We start from the raw sequence: 17820 nt of genomic DNA, 5'->3' as shown, positions 1-17820 counted from the left end.
TCCATCTCAACTCACTGCAACCACTGCCTCCCAGGTTCAAGCAATTCTCCTGCCTCAGCCTCCTGAGTAGCTGGAAATACAGGCATGAGCCACCACGTCCAGCTAATTTTTGTATTTTTAGTAGAGACGGCATTTCACCATGTTGGTCAGGCTGGTCTCGAACTCCTGACCTCATGATCTGCCCACCTCGACCTCCCAAAGTGCTGGGATTATAGGCGTGAGCCACTGTGCCTGGCCTATTTATTGTTTATTATTTTTATTTTATTTTTATTACCTGTAAGAAACCTGCATATGTACAGATCTGGTTTTTTTTTTTTTTTTTGAGATGGAGTCTTGCCCTATTGCCCAGGTTGGAGTTCAGCGGTATGATCTTGGCTCACTGCAACCTTTGCCTCCTGGGTTCAAGTGATTCTCCTGCCTCAGCTTCCTGAGTAGCTGGGATTACAGGCGCCTGCCACCATGCCTGGCTAATTTTTGTATTTTTAGTAGAGATGGGGTTTCACCATGTTGGCCAGGCTGGTCTCAGGTGATCCACACGCCTCCACCTCCCAAAGTACTGGGATTACAGGCATGAGCCACCTCGCCCAGCCTCCAGATCTGTTTTAAATCACACTGAACCACGCATTTATTATTAAATCTTTTTATAGAAAAGCCCCGAAAAGTTTAGTATGATTCTATCACAGAAAATGATTTACTCTTATCATGATGGTGAGTCAATGTTATTTAAAAACATGAAAAGAACATGTTATAGGACGAATACAGACTAACGTATGATTGTGAGAATTTCTGATAATTCCCAAGAATTCTGATTTCTCCTTCCCCAGTCCTGAGGGTGGAGCCGTGAGGAATCTGGGCTGACTGCAGGGTCCCGCCTGCCGGGAGTAACCACGGCTCCTTCCCGAGGCCTGGTCATCATTGTTTCCTGCTGATCACCGCCCTCTGCGCCCCGCCCCGCCCCGGCTCTATCAGGCTCCTTGTTCATTCAACAAACATTTACGGCTGTTGGACAATGTCTGTTGCTGGGTGAGGCCATGGTGTGCGGAGTGAGTGAGACTCGGGCCCTGCCTTCCAGGAGGACACGCAGGTGGGGCTGACAGGTGGATACCGACAGCCATGTGGATGGGGTCAGGCAGGTTATCCGCCGTGGCCCTGGTAGCCAAGGGAACGCACCGAGGAAATCAGCCTTAAAGATAGGGAGGGGGTTCCCTGAGTGTGGGGTGGGGCAAGGATGAGGCCGGAGTGGAGAATCTTGTCTGGGTGAGGGTGCGCCTGGCATCGGTCCACAAACAGCCTCTGCGTGGCCAGGCCACCTCCCTGTGGCCGAGTCCGGGCAGCACCACAGAAGCTGTAGAAGATATTGAGACAGTGCCATTAAGTCACAGAGCCTGAGGCCCAGGCCAGGCTGCAGCCTGGATTCACCAGGGGCAGGTACCAGGAGGAGCCTTCAGGGCGAGCGGCCCCCAGCCCCCGGCCCAGCCCTAGCCCTAGCCCTGCAAATGCCAGGTGGTCAGCCGCTCAGGCAGGTGGGGTCCTCGGGGTCCTCCCAGCAGGGCCGCCACAGCTTTGGACCAGATTTACCATCACAAATCCTCACAACAAACCTCCCATCTCCATGTCACAGAGGGGAAACTGAGGCACAGGAAGGCCTGAGGGCAGCCTGCCCAAGATCAGGGAGTGATGTCCCAGGGTATCCTGGTTCCCAGCGGTGGGTTTCTGCCATTCTTCCCTGAACCCTCATGCTGTGGGGGCCCTGGGCCAAGGCCCAGCCCTGTGGCCAGTGGCTGATGGTCAGATCTTTGGCCTTCTGTGCCTACAGAGAAGCCGGTTGGTTCCTGACTGCAGCTCACCTCTCCAGCCTCCCCTGGGCGGCCACACCCCCCGACGGTGCCATGGATCGAGGCCCAGCTAGGAATGTTCTAGAACCCACAAGGCTTTTTGGTTCCCGCCTTTGTCCCCACCCTGGTCTCCCCTCCTGCGGCCCTGAGATCCACTGCAGGCCGGACCTTCTGCTTTTCTTGAGGCTGCCTCTGGTGCCTCGGGCGGGAGTGGGTAGAGGGAGCGGTTTCAATCCCTTCCCGTCCTTCTTTGCCTCCCGAATGTTGAATGTTCCCGAGGTACACTCAGGACCTGGAGGACTCTGCTGCCTGAGAAGCCGGCAGGACCCCTTGGTGCCCACAGCCCGGGCTGCCCGAGGGCCGTGAGCAGGCGAGGCAGAGGCTGCCAGGGAGGTTGGGGCCTGGAGTCGCTAGCAGGTGAGCCGACCCCGGTCTGCACCTCTCCGGCCTGTGAGCCATCTGCCCTCCGTCTCTGCAGTTCCTCAGAGGCCGGACGAGGCTGCACGACCCACTGCCACACCGGCTTTTTTTTTTTTTTTTTGAGTCTCACTCTGTGGCCCAGGCTGGAGTGTGGTGGTATAATCTCGGCTCACTGCAACCTCTGCCTCCCGGGTTCAAACAGTTCTCCTGCCTCAGCCTCCTGAGCAGCTGGGACTACAGGTGTGCGCCATCACGCCCGGCTAATTTTTACATTTTTAGTAGAGATGGGGTTTCACTATGTTGGCCAGGCTGGTCTTGAACTCCTGACCTCATGATCCACCTGCCACGACCTCCCAAAGTGCTGGGATTACAGGTGTGGGCCACCACGCCTGGCCCAATTTTTTTATTTTTGTAGAGACAGGGTCTCGCTGTGCTGTCCAGGCTGGTCTTGAACTCGAGGCCCCAGGCCATCCTCCGACCTTGGTCTCCTCACGTGCTGGGATTACAGGCGTGAGCACCTGACCCCTAGTGTTTCTGTGCCGGCCTTTCCTCGGGGGTCAGGCCTAAGTCCTTTAGGACAAGAGCGGGTTCTCTTCTTTGTCAGCACAGAGCTGAGCAGGGAGTCGGCACCCACCAAGGGCACACGGGGCACTCACCCTATGGCCCTGCAGCACCTGGACACCGCCCCCCCCGCCCCCACAGAAGTGCCCCCCACAAATCCCAGGTCCACAGGCCGGGCTCCTCTGCAGCTGATCGCGGGCAGGGTGACCCCATGCACAGCCTCTCCCCGTCAGTCCCCAACTCCGCCTCAGGAGAGCGCCTTCCTCCCCTCCTGCCTGCCCGGCCCGGCCTCGCCCAGCCGAGACTGCAGAGAAGCTCCTGCCCAGCCTGGGCAGGCTTGAGGGACAGGGCTGCGGCTAAAATCTGCAGAGCTCGACCCCCAGCTCCCGTCCTCCCATCAGGGGAGCAGGTCCTCCCTCCGGGGTCCGGAGCTTCACCCCAGCGACTCCGAGCATCACGTCCTCCTGACCGAGGCCTTGGCCTTACACCCTGGGAGCGTTCCCCAGCTCTGGCGGCCACCACCTCTGCCTGTGCCAGGCACCTGGAGTGGTCACAGTGCTGTCACTGAAGGACTGGGCACTCTTGAACACCTTCCCGGGCAGCTCTCCCTTTCTGGAAGGGACACTCCTGGCTGATGGTGTCCATGACCAGGCCCTGTGCTCATGGTACCAAGGAGGCCACAGAGACAGAGGAGGGCCCACCTCAGCCCCCACTGGGTGTACACCTGTCGGGGAGGTGGGGCCAGCTGAGGACCTGCTCAGCTCCTTCCTGAAGACGTCCCCGAGGACTCGTGTACATCTCTCACCCTCAGGGCACTTTCCTGACAGCCTCCATGGCTGGCAGCTCCTTTCCCAGCCACCCTCAGGGCACTTTCCTGACAGCCTCCACGGCCAGCAGCTCCTTTCTCAGCCAAGCTGGAAGCATGCAGGGTGGAACCTTCTGGTACCCTGTGCCCCCTGCAGTCAGCGCTCTGAAGTCCTTGTGGGGTGGGACTGGACGGCGGCAGCCGAGGGGGCCGTGGTGGGTGGAGGGGCCGGGGGTGGTTGTGGGGGCTTCTTCAGGCCAAACGCTCTGATTCCTCCACAGACCAATGGCCCAGAGAGAAAAGGGGCAAAGGATAGAGAAGGAATTGTAGGAAAAAAGTGATTTAAAAGACAGTAGGGGCACGGTGGCTCACACCTGTAATCCCAGCACTTTGCGAGGCTGAGGTGGGCATGTCACCTGAGGTCAGGGGTTCGAGACCAGCCTGGCCAACACGGGGAAATCCTGTTTCTACTGAAAATACAAAAATTAGCCAGGTGTGATGGTGTATGCCTGTAATCCCAGGTACTCAGGAGGCTGAAGCAGGAGAATTGCTTGAACCCTGGAGACAGAAGTTGCAGTGAGCCAAGAATGTGCCACTGCGTTCCAGCCTGGGGGACAGAGTGAGACTCTGTCTTGGAAACCAAAAAAAGAAGAAGACAGTAGGGCCAGCACGGTGGCTCACACCTGAAATCCCAGCACGTTGGGAGGCCAAGGCGGGCAGACTGATTGAGGTCAGTTCAAGTCAGGCCTGGGCAACATGGCAAGACCATGTATCTAAAAAACAAAATTAGCTGGGCATGGTGCGTGCGCCTGTGGTCCCAGTCACTTGGGAGGCTGAGGTGGAAGAATCCTCGTCCTACAAACTCACCCCACAGATAGAGTTGTTCCCATAGTGAATGATCACACAAAAGATTACCCAGCACCGGCCGCGGCAGCTCACACCTGTAATCCCAGCACTTTGGGAGGCCGAGGTGGGAGGATTGCCTGGGCCCAGGAGTTCGAGACCAGCCTGGGCAACATGGCAAGACCCTGTCTCAAAAAAAAAAAAAAAAAAAAAGTTACCCATGACGGCACTGTAATAGCAGAAGAGTGGGGGTAACCGAAATGCTCGAAGGGGACCCGAAGAACGTGTGGATTAGTGTCCGTAAATCACAGTGGAGTCTAAGTAGCCCACAAAGTGTGCGCCTGAACTAACCTTCACTTTGTGAGGGGACAGGTGACCTCTGAGGACCCGAGGACCTCAGCATTCATCAGCACAGGGGACCTTCAGGAGCGTCTGTTACGGGGCGAGTGTCATTCAAGAGAAGGTTCCCGGGGCCACACCGGCCTCTGCCTGCGCACAGCTGTTGAAGGGAGGGTGCAGGACACAGCCCCCCATGCTGCTTCGAAACCCAGGATGCAGACCCTGCCTGCAGCCGCTGTATCATGGTCGTGAAGGCTCCCGGAGGCCCCTGGCAGGCCCCGCTTCACAGGCCTGGGACCCAGCGCTGCGCTCAGAAGGCCTCCTTGGGCTCTGAAGTCACACAGGGAAGTTCTGAGTCATGTCACCCCTGCACGTGCGTTTTAAGTGAGGTCTGACAGGACAGGAGCATGGAGCCTCTGGAGACCTCCTCGCCTCCCTACCCAGCTTCTGGCCTCCCTCTCCCCCTACCCTGGCGGGGCCTGGTGTTTTGTGGGAGGGCTCGGTGGGGGACGCACCCACAGTATCTTAGAGAGGAGCAGGCCTGACCCCCAGCCCGGCTGGCAGCTCCTGCATCCGGGTACCCAGTGCCTCCCGGCCAGGGCGGGGTGCTGCCTATGTGGCTGGTGGGCCACAGGGAGGGGTCCTGTCCTCCCACCTACCAGGGTCCTGCACTGTCCCGTTGCACTGAGCCCGGCCTCCTGGCCCTGCACTGGACCTTCCTTGGCTGCCTCTTACCTTATTCTCACCTCCACCCCCACGGGAGCCTGAGCAGCTTTTCAGGGCCAGCTGGAAGACAGGTCCCTGTCTCCAGGCAGTTCTGTCCTGACTTCCAGCCTCCAGACTTGGGGCTGTCTTAGTTCCTGGCCTTTCGAGGCAGATGACCTCTGCCGTCTGCATCCCTGTCCTGCTGGCTGGACACCATGTCCTTGCCCCCAGACCCTGCTGTGATGTAGAGGTGGACGGGGAGCACCCACGCGGCCCTGAGAGGTGTCAACAGCCCAGCCCTGGTGTTCTGTGCTCGCTGCTTCCTGCTCTGGGCCCCTAGATCAATCCATCCTGTGGCCTGTGCTGACTTTCCTCCAGGGGGTGGCGGGGGATACACACCCTGGTGTGAAATGTGTATTTCAGGTGACACCCTCCGGGACACACCCGTGCTAACATCTTATTCACCGTTTACCTGAAATGCAATCTCACGGGCAGCTGCCACCTGCCACGTCCGGGTCTAGGAGTCCCTGTGAGCAGGGTCTTCGGGAACATCTCCCACGCAGCTGGGCTACTCACCCAGGGCCCCCTGTGGCCCCAGAGCTACAGAGCCCAGGCCTGGTCTGCAGCCGGCGGTTCTCCACACTGGCTGTGAGCCCGGGGAGCATTTTGTGCCCCGCAAGTCGCCTGCATGGACAGAAGATGGCTCACCAGGACCAGCGCTTCTCAAAAGACGTAAACAATGGAAACCCCGTCTTCAGTGACCTGCAAGATCAGGTGCGTGTTGCAATCCCACACAGCCCGGCCTGTTGCGCCTGAGTTCCCAGGTCAGGGCAGGAGCGGCGGCGGGGCGGGGGCCTGGAGCAGCCGGCGTGGGGGCGACACCCACGGGCGTCCTCTGCCACCCGCGCGACGCTGTCCAGCGCAGGCCTCCCCTCCCTCCTCCGACCTCCGGCCCCCGGTGGGGACCCCCGAGAACTCTCAGGACCGCGGCTCGGGAGGGCCCGGAGGGCTGCGGGCTGGAGCGGGCGGGGAGCAGCCTTGGCTGCTGGAGCCGCGTCCTCCCTCCGCGGACCCGTGTCCTGGGAGAGCGGCCGCCAGGCCCCCAGGGTGGCCGAGTCCGAAGCGTCCTTTGCGCGGTTCCAAGTCTCTGGAACGTGGCGGGGACGGGCGTGGCTTTCCTTCCTTCCTGGGGGTCCTCGCGTCTCCCGGGAGCGGCGCGGGGCAGCCCCTCGGCTCGATCCCAGGCCCTCCCGAATCACCTCCTGGACTCCGAGCCCCGGGTCCGGGGTCTCCTGCAGGCCTCGGGCGCCCCCCAGCCCAGCGCGGGAAATGCAAATCCCGACCCTGCAACCCCCGCATTCCCGCGGCCCTGGAGTCCCCAGAGGCTCTCCCGGGACTTCCGCCTGGAGCGAGCCCGCGCCCCCCGCGCCCCCCGCCCCCCCCGTCCCCGGGCCGCGCCCCCCCCCTCGTCCCCGGGCCGCGCCCCCCGCCCCCCCCCGTCCCCGGGCCGCGCCCCCCCCCCCCCCCCCCGTCCCCGGGCCGCGCCCCCCCCCCCCCCCCCCGTCCCCGGGCCGCGCCCCTCAGGCCTGTCAGTTCAGCTCATCCCGGAGGCCCGGATTTGCGCGTTCTCAGTGTTCACAGGGCGAATGAATGAATACGGAAATGAAGTGGGCCTCATGCTGGGTTCAGCCGGCGCATAAAGTCCGTGTGTCCGCGGGGTCAGGCCCTGGGAGGATCCCAGCCCAGGGTCCCAAGGAGGAAAATCGCCCAGAGCAGACCCTGGCAAGGCCCTTACGGCCACCGCGGTCACCCCCGAGGGGAGGAGAGGGGCCCTGGTGGCAGCACAGGACCAGCAGGGTGTCCCTAGGGCTGGGGTCTCTGGTCCCAGGGGCCCCTGAATAGGGAAGGGGGGGCAAGGGCGCTGCAGGGAGGGGAGGCCCCTGCAGATCCAAGTGGGCCCCACCTCAAAGGAAGGGATCCTTCGACTGGGGGTCCTGGGAGAAGATAAAGACCGCCCCAGGCCCATTCTTTCTGAACTGGAAGCCTCAGCAAAGATAAGAATGAAGTAAGATAAATATGCCCCCAAATTAGAAAGTTCCAAGCTTCTTCAAGTGGGTTTGACAGAATTTCCAACTCCAGTCTTTCCTCTGAACTAGGCAGTGTTCCTCAAAGATGGAACTCAGCCTGCTGGCGACCAGAAGCCTAACTCACCGGTGACACCAGCAGTGGTTAGCACATGGTTCCTATGCTATGTGTCATATGCTGTATTCTTACAATAAAGTGGGCTAGAGGAGGAGGGGCAGGCGGAAGGCGAGGTGAGAGGCCGGCACACTCAATAGAAGGCAACTTTCATGGAAAACCACCCACGCTTCAGTGGAGCTGCACGGCTCAGACCGTGTCATGCAAGGGTCAGCTGTATACAGTTTCTTTTTTTTTTTTTTTTTTTTTTGAGACGGAGTCTCGCTCTGTCGCGGGGGCTGGAGCGCAGTGGCCGGATCTCAGCTCACTGCAAGCTCCGCCTCCCGGGTTTACGCCATTCTCCTGCCTCAGCCTCCTGTGTAGCTGGGACTACAGGCGCCCGCCACCTCGCCCGGCTAGTTTTTTGTATTTTTTTAGTAGAGACGGGGTTTCACCGTGTTCGCCAGGATGGTCTCGATCTCCTGACCTCGTGATCCGCCCGTCTCGGCCTCCCAAAGTGCTGGGATTACAGGCTTGAGCCACCGCGCCCGGCCTACAGTTTCTTATTTCTAAGTATATTCACAAGATTGTGCAGCCACCACCACCAACTCCGGAACATTCTCATCAGCCCCCAAAGAAGCCCTGTACCCATCAGCTGTCAGTGCCTGTCTCTTCCCCGCTAAGCCCTAACAAGCACCAGTCTGCTCCCTGCCTCTGCCGACGTTCCTGTGCCGGACACTTCAGGTCAGGGAGTCACCAGGTCAGGGGGTCACCCGGCATGTGTCCTTTTGTATCTAACATCCCTGAGGCGCACCCGTGCTACAGTGTGTTACCACATTTTTACTTTACTTTTATTATTATTCTTGAGACGGAGTCTCGATCTGTCGTCCAGGCTGGAGTGCAGTGGTGCAATCTCAGCTCACTGCAAGCTCCGCCTCCCGGGTTCAAGCCCTTCTCCTGCCTCAGCCTCCCGAGTAGCTGGGACTACAGGCGCCCACCACCAGGCCCAGCTAATTTTTTTTGTATTTTTAGTAGAGACGAGGTTTCACCATGTTAGCCAGGATGGTCTCAATCTCCTGACCTTGTGATCCGCCCGCCTCGGCCTCCCAAAGTGCTGGGATTACAGGCATGAGCCACCGCGCCTGGCCCACACTTCCTTTCACAACCAAGTCCTATTCCACTGCATGGAGGGGCCACATAATGTCGATTCTGTCCTCAGCTGATGAACACTTGTGTGTTTCCATCCTTTGACTATCGTGAGTAATGCAGCTATGAACACCTGTGCACAAGTCTGTGTGTGGACACGGGGTTTCACACTGTGGACAGTTGGAGTGCAGTGGTGCCACTCACAGCTCACTGCAGCCTCCACCTCCCGGGTTCACACCATCCTCCTGCCTCTGCCTCTGGAGTAGCTGGGACCACAGGTGTGCACCACCACGTCCTGCTAACCTTTCTGTTTTTTGTAGAGATGGGGTTTTCCCATCTTGCCAGGCTGGTCTCAAACTCCTGGCCTCAAGCAATCCACCCGCCTTGGCCTCCCAAAGTGCTGGGATTACAGGCATGAGCCCGGGTGCCCGGCCAGGTTTCCCTTCTCTACTGTAAACCTAGTAGTAACTGCTGACTTGCTGCTAACTCTATGTGTAACCTTTGAGGAACTAAGGCAATGGGATTTTAAACTTTAACATTTCTGCTGGGTGCGGTGGCTCATGCCTGTAATCCCAGCACTCTGGGAGGCTAAGGTGGGTGGATCACCTGACGTGAGGAGTTCGAGACCAGCCTGGACATGGCAAAATCCTCTCTATTAAAAATACACAAATTAGCTGGGTGTGGTGGCAGGCACCTGTAATCCCAGCTATGTGGGAGGCTGAGGCAGGAGAATCACTTGAACCCAGGAGGCAGAGGTTGCAGTGAGCCGAGATTGCACCATTGCACTCCAGCCTGGGCAACAAGAGGGAAGCTCCATCTCAAAAACTTTAACATTTCTCTTAAAAGGTTAGCTTTATATTGCTCTTTGAATAGCCACCTCCTGATGAGGAGACACAAGCAGTGCAAGCCTGCTGACTCTGGCTGTGGGTGCAGCAGGGACCCAGGTGAAAATCACCTTCCAGACGGCAGGCCCTTCCACTCGCAGTGCCTACTCCTGACCACCAGATGGAGCCCACGCACTGCCCAGGACCACGCAGCCCACCCGGGGTCTGGAGCAGGCAAGGCAGGCACTTCCTGGACACATGGACAGCCGCCCACAGTGCGACCACCAGAGAGGCGCCCACTACTACCCTGAGCTGGGGCCGGCTGGCAGCCGCAGGGAGGCTCTCGTGAGAAAAATGGGGGTCCAAGAATTGAGGGTGGAAACCATACAGGGGCTAACATGAAATTTACTGTAGTTAGCAAGACCGTTCTCCATAGATGCGGCAAATTCACGCACTCAAGTATTTACTGAGCACCTACTGTGTGCAAGGCGTTACTCTATGTGCTTGGTAAACAGCAATTTACTAAACTCCCACCCTCCATGAAACTTACATGGTGGGGGAGAAATGAGTGAAGTACATGGTGTATTAGACCAAAACCAGCACTCCAGACAAAGAAACCAACAAAAGAGGATGGATGTGCTGAGGTTGGGGGGGTGCATTTTAAATAGACTGTTGGCGGGGAGGGGGAGAGGTGGCACTGGGCAGAACTGCTGCAGAACACGACATCAGCCACGCCCCACAGCACAGCACACATCCCAGGGCTCCAAGCTGGGGAGGGGTGTGGTCTGATGGCACCGGGGCAAATCACAGGGTCTCAGCTCTCCCCACAGCTGGGGACGCACTGGAAGGTCTTGCCCAGAGTGTCAGGGACTGACTTGAGATCAGGGTCACTTTGGCAGTGGGCAGGGACTGAGGATGGAGGACACTTTGCTGCGAATATAAGCCAATGGCTTGGGACAGGGAGTGGCAGAGAAAGTGGCAGGAAGGCCTCAGGTGTTGTTGGGAGGGTCTGTGATGCAGTGGTAGGTGTTGAGTGGGAGAAGGCAAGGCTGACCCGAGGAGGGCCAGGTGCCTAGGGACAGCCTACGTGTCGGGAACATAGGACGCAGTCCGGGCTGCACCTGGCTCTTGGCTGCTATTAGCCTCTAGAACCCGTCATTTGCTTATAACTGAGGGGCCCTTCCCCGCTTTTTTTTTTTTTAGACGGAGTCTTGCTCTGTCACCCAGGCTAGAGTGCAGTGGCGCTATCTTGGCTCACTGCAACTTCCGCCTCCTGGATTCATGCCATTCTCCTGCCTCAGCCTCCCCAGTGGCTGGGACTACAGGCGCCTGCCACCACGCCCCGCTAATTTCTTTGTATTTTTAGTAGAGACGGGGTTTCACCGTGTTAGCCAGGATGGTCTTTATCTCCTGACCTCGTGATCCGCCTGCCTCGGCTTCCCAAAGTGCTGGGATTACAGGTGTGAGCCACCGCGCCCGGCCGAGGGCCTTCTTTATGTTCAAAATACTAAGCTGAAGATCCCCTGACACCAATTTTACGGTTCAGATAGGCGCTCCCATCACCAGCCTCATCTTCCCTGACCCCCAAGTGGGCAAAAGCAAAAGCAGAGGCTCGAAGGGCTGTGGGCCAGGCCGCAGTCGTGCAGTCGGCAGCTGTGCCCAGGACCCATCCTCCATGGAGCCTGGATGGCACGTACAGCTGGAGGTACCGGCCCAGGTGCTGCCGGCATCAAGATTCCCCAGAGCACCAGAACTGAACTCCAGGCAAATCAGCTGGAATGGCCTGCAACTCCCACCCTAGAAATTTTTCACACTGAAAAGGATTTTCTGAGAATGTCTAATTGTTTTCCAGAAATCATTTGGGAAGGATTATCCAAGACACTTTAAAAAATACAGACTGCTAGGCCCCCACCCCTAGAGACACAATCACCTTCAGGAAGGGCTGGGAACACTGACCTGGTACATCCCTCGTTTTACTGAGTCAAAGGAAAGGCTTGTTCAAGTCTGTCTGGGCAACAGCAAAGTACAACCAGAACACGTTTCCAAATCCCCAAGGGCCTACCTACCACACAAAACAAACACAGCCAGCTCAACGGTGCTGCCCAAACAAACAGGCCCACGTCCTGAGCCCCAGAATGTGTACATGGTCTTATTTGGAAAAAGTCTTTGCAGATGTAACTGAGGATCTTGAGATGAGATCATCCTGGATTACTGGGGTGTCTTTATAGGAAAAAGGCAGGACACTGGAGACAGGGGGAGAAGACACCAGATCCCAGAAGCTGGAGGAGACAAAGGGGTCCTCCCTGAGGCTGTGAGGCCTCCTGATCCCTGGAGAGGAGAAATGCTGCTGCTTTAAGCCACCTGATTTGTGGTAATTTGCTATGGCAGCCACAGGGAGCTGATGACCACGAACACGATGCCATTTTAAGAATGACCACCTCCCCCTGCACTTGAATGAGCTCTACCAGCTCTGGTCCTGTCAAGTCTGTGGTCCTGTGGATGTGAGCACAACAGCATCTATTCAGTCATCACCTCCAACTCATCAGTCCATCAGCACCATCCCAGTACCTAGCACAGCGCGTACGTGGAGTGATGCTGGCCAGTTCACACGCGGGTCCTGAGCTGTGAAGGCGTGGAGCGCCCTTCATGGAGGCAGACTTCTGTCTGCAATCCTGGCAGTTCAAGGAGACGCCTAGACCTTGTGCTACACAAATCTAAGAAACATTCCCAGCAACTGAATCCTTTGGGTGACTCAATATGTGAACACCCTCCACAATAAATTCAAGACTGAAAATAAGCTGCTTCTCATGACATAAAATTGCCTTAATGAGCACAACAGATGTGCCTTCATTCTGGATCGTGCAGAAAGAAAAACCCAACGACTTCTGCTGTTTGCCTCTCTAGGCAGCACCAGTTGGCTGGCTATGGTTCCCTCCTGTGACACCCTTCGAGCCTCTGCTCTTGCTTTTGCCCACTCCTGGGTCAGGGAAGACGAGGCTGGTGGTGGGAGTTCCTATCTGAACCCGAAAATTGGTGTCAAGAGATCTTCAGCTCAGTATTTTGAACATAAATAAGGCCTTCAGTTATAAGCTAATGATGGACACTGCCTCCTGTCAACATTTAGAAGTGGGCAATCGATGAATCCAAACCACAGCAGTCCATCTCGGTAATCAGAACGTGAACCATCCTTTTAAAGCAAAAGTGGGGCCGGGCGCAGTGGCTCACGCCTGTAATCCCAGCTACTCGGGAGGCTGAGGCAGGAGAATCACTCGAACCCCGGAGGCGGAGGTTGCAGTGAGTCCAGATAGTACTACTGTACTCCAGCCAGGGCAAACGAGCAAGACTGTCTCCAAAAAAAAAAAAAAAAAAAAAAGCACATAAAAAGATCAGTATTTAAAGAGATTACTGTTTTCTGCCTACTTCTGCAGAAGAAAAAGTAGTAGTAATGTAGAAACGTTGCCTTTATACAGCAACATTTTCATCATTAAGACCTTGGTCAAGGCCGGGCGCGGTGGCTCAAGCCTGTAATCCCAGCACTTTGGGAGGCCGAGACGGGCGGATCACGAGGTCAGGAGATCGAGACCATCCTGGCTAACACCGTGAAACCCCGTCTCTACTAAAAATACAAAAAACTAGCCGGGTGATGTGGCAGGCGCCTGTAGTCCCAGTTACTCGGGAGGCTGAGGCAGGAGAATGGCATAAACCCGGGAGGCGGAGCTTGCAGTGAGCTGAGATCCGGCCACTGCACTCCAGCCTGGGCTACAGAGCAAGACTCCGTCTCAAAAAAAAAAAAAAAAAGGCTGGGCGCGGTGGCTCACGCCTGTAATCCCAGCACTTTGGAAGGCCGAGGCGGGCGGATCACAAGGTCAGGAGATCGAGACCATGGTGAAACCCCGTCTCTACTAAAAATAGAAAAAATTAGCCAGGTGCAGTGGCGGGCGCCTGTAGTCCCAGCTACTCGGGAGGCTGAGGCAGGAGAATGGCGTGAACCCGGGAGGCGGAGCTTGCAGTGAGCCGAGATTGCGCCACTGCACTCCAGCTTGGGCGACAGAGCAAGACTCCGTCTCAAAAAAAAAAAAAAAAAAAAAAAAAGACCTTGGTCAAAACTATTCTAACCTTGTAAGCTGTTAGAGCTTCTGAAGATGCGATGTTTGCAACCTATGATGCCAGTCACCTAGGGAGACAAATTCAAACATGGTTCTATTGTGTTCACAGTATGTTAAAGTCAAAAGCCTGTCTGCAATGCCCATCACATCTCCAGAATGCTCCCGTGAAACCTAAGCCTCTAGACTGTCCCTGTTCCGCAGATCAATCAGCCGAGGCACAAAGCACTTAGCCTCAAGAACTTACCCTCAGACTTTTCTGCAAGCAGAGACCTTTGTGTAGTCAGTGCCTTCTCCCACCTGGACATGCTGGTCACCAGTCTCTTCAGGTCACCAACTTTGGCCACCATCCAAGCACCAGGAACCCCCCCACCCCGGGTTGATCCCAGCATGCCGCAGTGTGGCACTCGCAGCCCGTGTTTGGGAAGTCTAGGTCATCTCTCATTAGAAAAACCTCCAGGTGAACCTGCTGTTCTGTGAGGGATGCACAGGGTGGCTGTGACACTTCCTAGACTATCCTGCTAGCTGTGATGCTTGCGGCGAATCTGAACGAGCTGAGCATGCTCTGAATTTCTATTTGAGTTAACTGGATGCCTTTAGCTGTTTATTTTTCTTTAAAGTATGAGAAAGCTGACACATTCAATTATTTCAGGTTCACCACTCACCTCCTCAGGAAGTTCCTGGAAGGAGTCATTAACCCTACCACTGCCTTTCCCGTGCTCCCAGTTCCACCATTGGAGGCCTGCCTGTCAACGGCACGGATGCACAGAGTGTAGACTGCAGGCTCACGATGGGGTGGGACAGTACCTGGGTTTGCACACTCCGCAAAAGCACACACCATCGTGCAAACCACTGCAATTGATAAAGCTGCCTTAACGAGCTCAGGATACCAAAACAAAGATCTCTCTGCAGATACCACCTCATGAGAAGTATCTCAATAACCCCAAGGCAACATTTAGGTTTGTGTACAAAATTACCAGAAAGCAGAAAGTAGGACAGAACCTAGAAAAGCGCAAACAAAACAAAAAACAAAGAAACTTCCTCCAGAAATTTTTCAAGAACTAATGCCAGACCCAATGGGAGACTCGGGAAGGCAACACCAGTGGCTGGTTGGATAGGAGCACACCGGCTGCCGGCCTGGGAGCCACGCTCAGCCCAGCCCCGATGACAGGCACTGCTCCCAAGGACCTCTGATTCTCAGGGAGTGTCGGCCATCTCACTATACTCCATTAGCTGGAGACATGCAAGCACCTGTGATAAAACTAGTACCATTCGGAAGCTGTGGCTTTACAAAAGCAGAGTGGCACTAATCACAACGATCTGGGGTAGGACTCCAACACAGTCTTGGGAAAAAAAAACATTTAATGTAAATGTTTAGCCATTAGAACATACAAATAAATAAATAAGCTCAGAATAGCTGAGGAAAAAAACCACAAATAAGTGAATTGTCAATTTCTCTTCAGTCTCAGATATGCTATTTCCAAAATACTGATAATAAAATATACAAATTAACTAATAAGATATAGAACATTCAACATAAAACAACCTAAAAAAGACCAACCCTAATTATTTTATTTCTGTATATCAAGACTACGAATAGCATTTAAATGCTTAATTTATTATTCAAATTAAGAAATTACACATTTTGTTTTGATCATGTTCATTGTCTTAAAAGTGTCATTCAGCTTCCCACATTTAAAAGTATATTGCTAATTATGGTCAATTAACTATGACAGCCCACAGAGCCTCCAGTGACAGTAAAACACTAGACAGAAGAGAGGAATGAGGATTTAAATTCCCTCCCCCAGCATCAGCAAAGGGTCACTCTGCTCCCACAGCTGACGCTTTGAAACGTTTCTGTTTGTTGAGACTAAAACCACCCAGCAACAAGTCAGGTCCTGATAAAGTGCCTACTGCAAGAACTACTGACACTCCCCTTCCCTGGATCTGCACCAGGGACTGTCCCGTCTTCGAGTCAGAGCAGCACCAGGAAGCAGAGGGTGCTGACACGGCCAGTCACCCCCAAATATCCAGGAAGACAAGTGGGCGCAGCCCAGGGGCAAGGAGGGCGAGCGGATGATGGAGAGACCGGCACGGCTAGCATCGGGACAAAGATGCAGCTGCCACTTTGGTTCAAACGACTTTAACGACACCCCAGTGTCTGTCCTCCCCCCAAGTAACTGGGTATAGTGGGTGACAGATGTTGCAGGAGCTGGGCAGACCCTCCTCTTCCACCTCCCCTGAAAGCTCTCCAGGCACAAAGTGGAGATAGAAATAGGACAATGAATGAAGTCCCCACCTCACATCCACAGACAGTATCTCCAAACCATCATGAGGCAGGCCATGGTATACTGAAAACAAGCATGCTAGTCCCATTTGGGGAAATGGCTTAAAAAGCACAAATAAAATATTACCATCGTCATCTCTTTTCCAAACCTAACCACTCTGGGAAAGGCAGCAGAAAAAAATGCCTTCAGTTTTAATAATGAGGCTTGTAAACAATCCAACATGAGCAGCAGCAGCCCCGTGGCGCCTCAGCCTCAGACCCTGTATTTCTGCCGCCCGCGCAGCCTTGTCTGAACCTGGAGCGGCCCTGCCTGCTCAGGAGGGCTCTGATCTCATCAGCAAAGCCAAAGCTTCATCTTTGGTTAATTTCGCTGAGATGCCACTAGTCTAGAATCTGTGCTCTTCTTGGCAATGTTACTAAAGTAGCCACATGGCACATAACGTGTTATTTTAAGTTATTTGAAAAGCAATGTCCCTCTAAATAAGTGACCACGTCGTAATAAAAATCATTTAAAAAAGGGAGAGAGGGAGGAATGGCAGAATGAAAGGAGGAGCTTGGGAGAGCCTCAGGCGTGCAGTTTGAGTATCCTCGTGGGTCTGGGGAGCGCTGCTGACGAAGGAAGCACTGGTTCTCTGCAGGGGTCGGATCCCAGCATCAGCTTCAGCTCAGCTCAAAGCCAGCAGCACATTCAATAGCATAGAGAAGTTTACTTCGCAAAAGTGTCTCGTCATAGAACTCAGGGAGCTTCAGCAGGTTCATGCAGGTGCTGGCTGTGGGGAGCCGCTCAAGGTCAGAGCCTCCGTTGTGAATACAAAATGCGGGATACAACTCCTGAAAAACAGCATGTGTACAAGATGTCACTGTAACAAGCATGGTATTACATGAGTTTTAATACAAAGCACACAAAATGTGCCAACTCAAATCAGTAAAAAGTTACCGCTGCAGTCACATTTTCCTAAAACCACATTTGCTTTGTTGTTGTTGTTTTTTGAGACTGAGTCTTGCTCTTGTTGCCCATACTGCAGTGCAGTGGCGCCATCTCGGCTCACAGCAACCTCTGCCTCCCAGGTTCAAGCAATTCTCCTGCCTCAGCCTCCCAGGTAGCTGGGATTAGAGGCGCCCGCCACCATGCCTAGCTAATTTTTGTATTTTTAGTAGACATGGGGTTTCACCACATTGGCCAGGTTGGTCTCGAACTCCTGACCTCATGATCCACCTACCTTCGCCTCCCAAAGTGTTGGGATTACAGGCGTGAGCCACCATGCCCGGCCCACATTTGCTTTTTAAAAAAATTACGTTGATGGCTTAATTCTAAATTATATAAAAAACTGTGCACTGTGCTTCAGGCATAAAAAGGGATAAATAACATTCCAGGCCAGGCGCATAGCTCACACCTGCAGTCCCAGCACTGTGGGAGGCCTAGCTAGGGGATGGCTTGAGCTTAGGAGTTCGAGACCAGCCTGGGCAACATAACAAGACCTCATTTCAACTAAAAACAAAAAATCAAAACAATTAGCCAGGTGTGGTGAGTGGTGTGCCCCTATATTCCCAGCTACTTGGGAGGCTGAGGTGAAAAGATCTCTCGAGTCCAGGAGGTCGAGATTACTGAGGTATGATCACACCACGGCACTCCAGCCTGGGCAATGCACAGCGAGACCCTGTCTATAAAAGGATCAAGATTTATTCTATCTTTCCTGTACAAGCTATTCCTCGGGTTAACCAAATAACTGGTGAGAAGAAACAAAGCTGTTTTTAAATAGAAAATTCCAGCTAA

General features: G+C 54.8%; 1 protein-coding gene and 2 long non-coding RNA genes across 7 annotated transcripts in view; 1 reads left to right on the top strand and 2 right to left on the bottom strand.

Annotated features, from left to right (window-relative positions):
* Positions 1–944: 944 nt before the first annotated feature.
* Positions 945–6121, bottom strand: LOC144340040 (uncharacterized). 2 transcript variants are annotated; one of them, XR_013415763.1, is made up of 3 exons: positions 5981–6121; positions 4816–5133; positions 945–1345 (listed from the first exon to the last, which is right to left on the bottom strand). It is a non-coding gene; the product is annotated as an uncharacterized LOC144340040 (long non-coding RNA). The 2 variants fall into 2 exon arrangements; XR_013415764.1 differs by having other exon boundaries at positions 4816–4963.
* A 22-nt stretch (positions 6122–6143) lies between these two features.
* The window catches only part of LOC144340039 (uncharacterized), a 32403-nt gene continuing 20726 nt past the window's right edge, over positions 6144–17820 (top strand). The window contains exon 1 of the long non-coding RNA XR_013415762.1: positions 6144–6282. This is a non-coding gene — a long non-coding RNA (uncharacterized LOC144340039). The remainder of the gene's footprint in view (positions 6283–17820) is intronic.
* UBE3C (ubiquitin protein ligase E3C) overlaps positions 15104–17820 on the bottom strand; it is a 139413-nt gene continuing 136696 nt past the window's right edge. For all 4 annotated transcript variants that reach the window (XM_077997821.1, XM_077997822.1, XM_015135374.3 and 1 more), the window contains one exon: positions 15104–16877. In XM_077997821.1, the coding sequence (XP_077853947.1) occupies positions 16707–16877 (171 nt within the window). In that variant the 3' untranslated portion in view covers positions 15104–16706. The remainder of the gene's footprint in view (positions 16878–17820) is intronic.

Source organism: Macaca mulatta, chromosome 3, assembly GCF_049350105.2.
Source record: "Macaca mulatta isolate MMU2019108-1 chromosome 3, T2T-MMU8v2.0, whole genome shotgun sequence".
Lineage (NCBI taxonomy): Eukaryota > Metazoa > Chordata > Mammalia > Primates > Cercopithecidae > Macaca > Macaca mulatta.
Note: the sequence above shows the minus strand (reverse complement) of the source record. Positions and strands in the feature narration are given on the sequence as shown.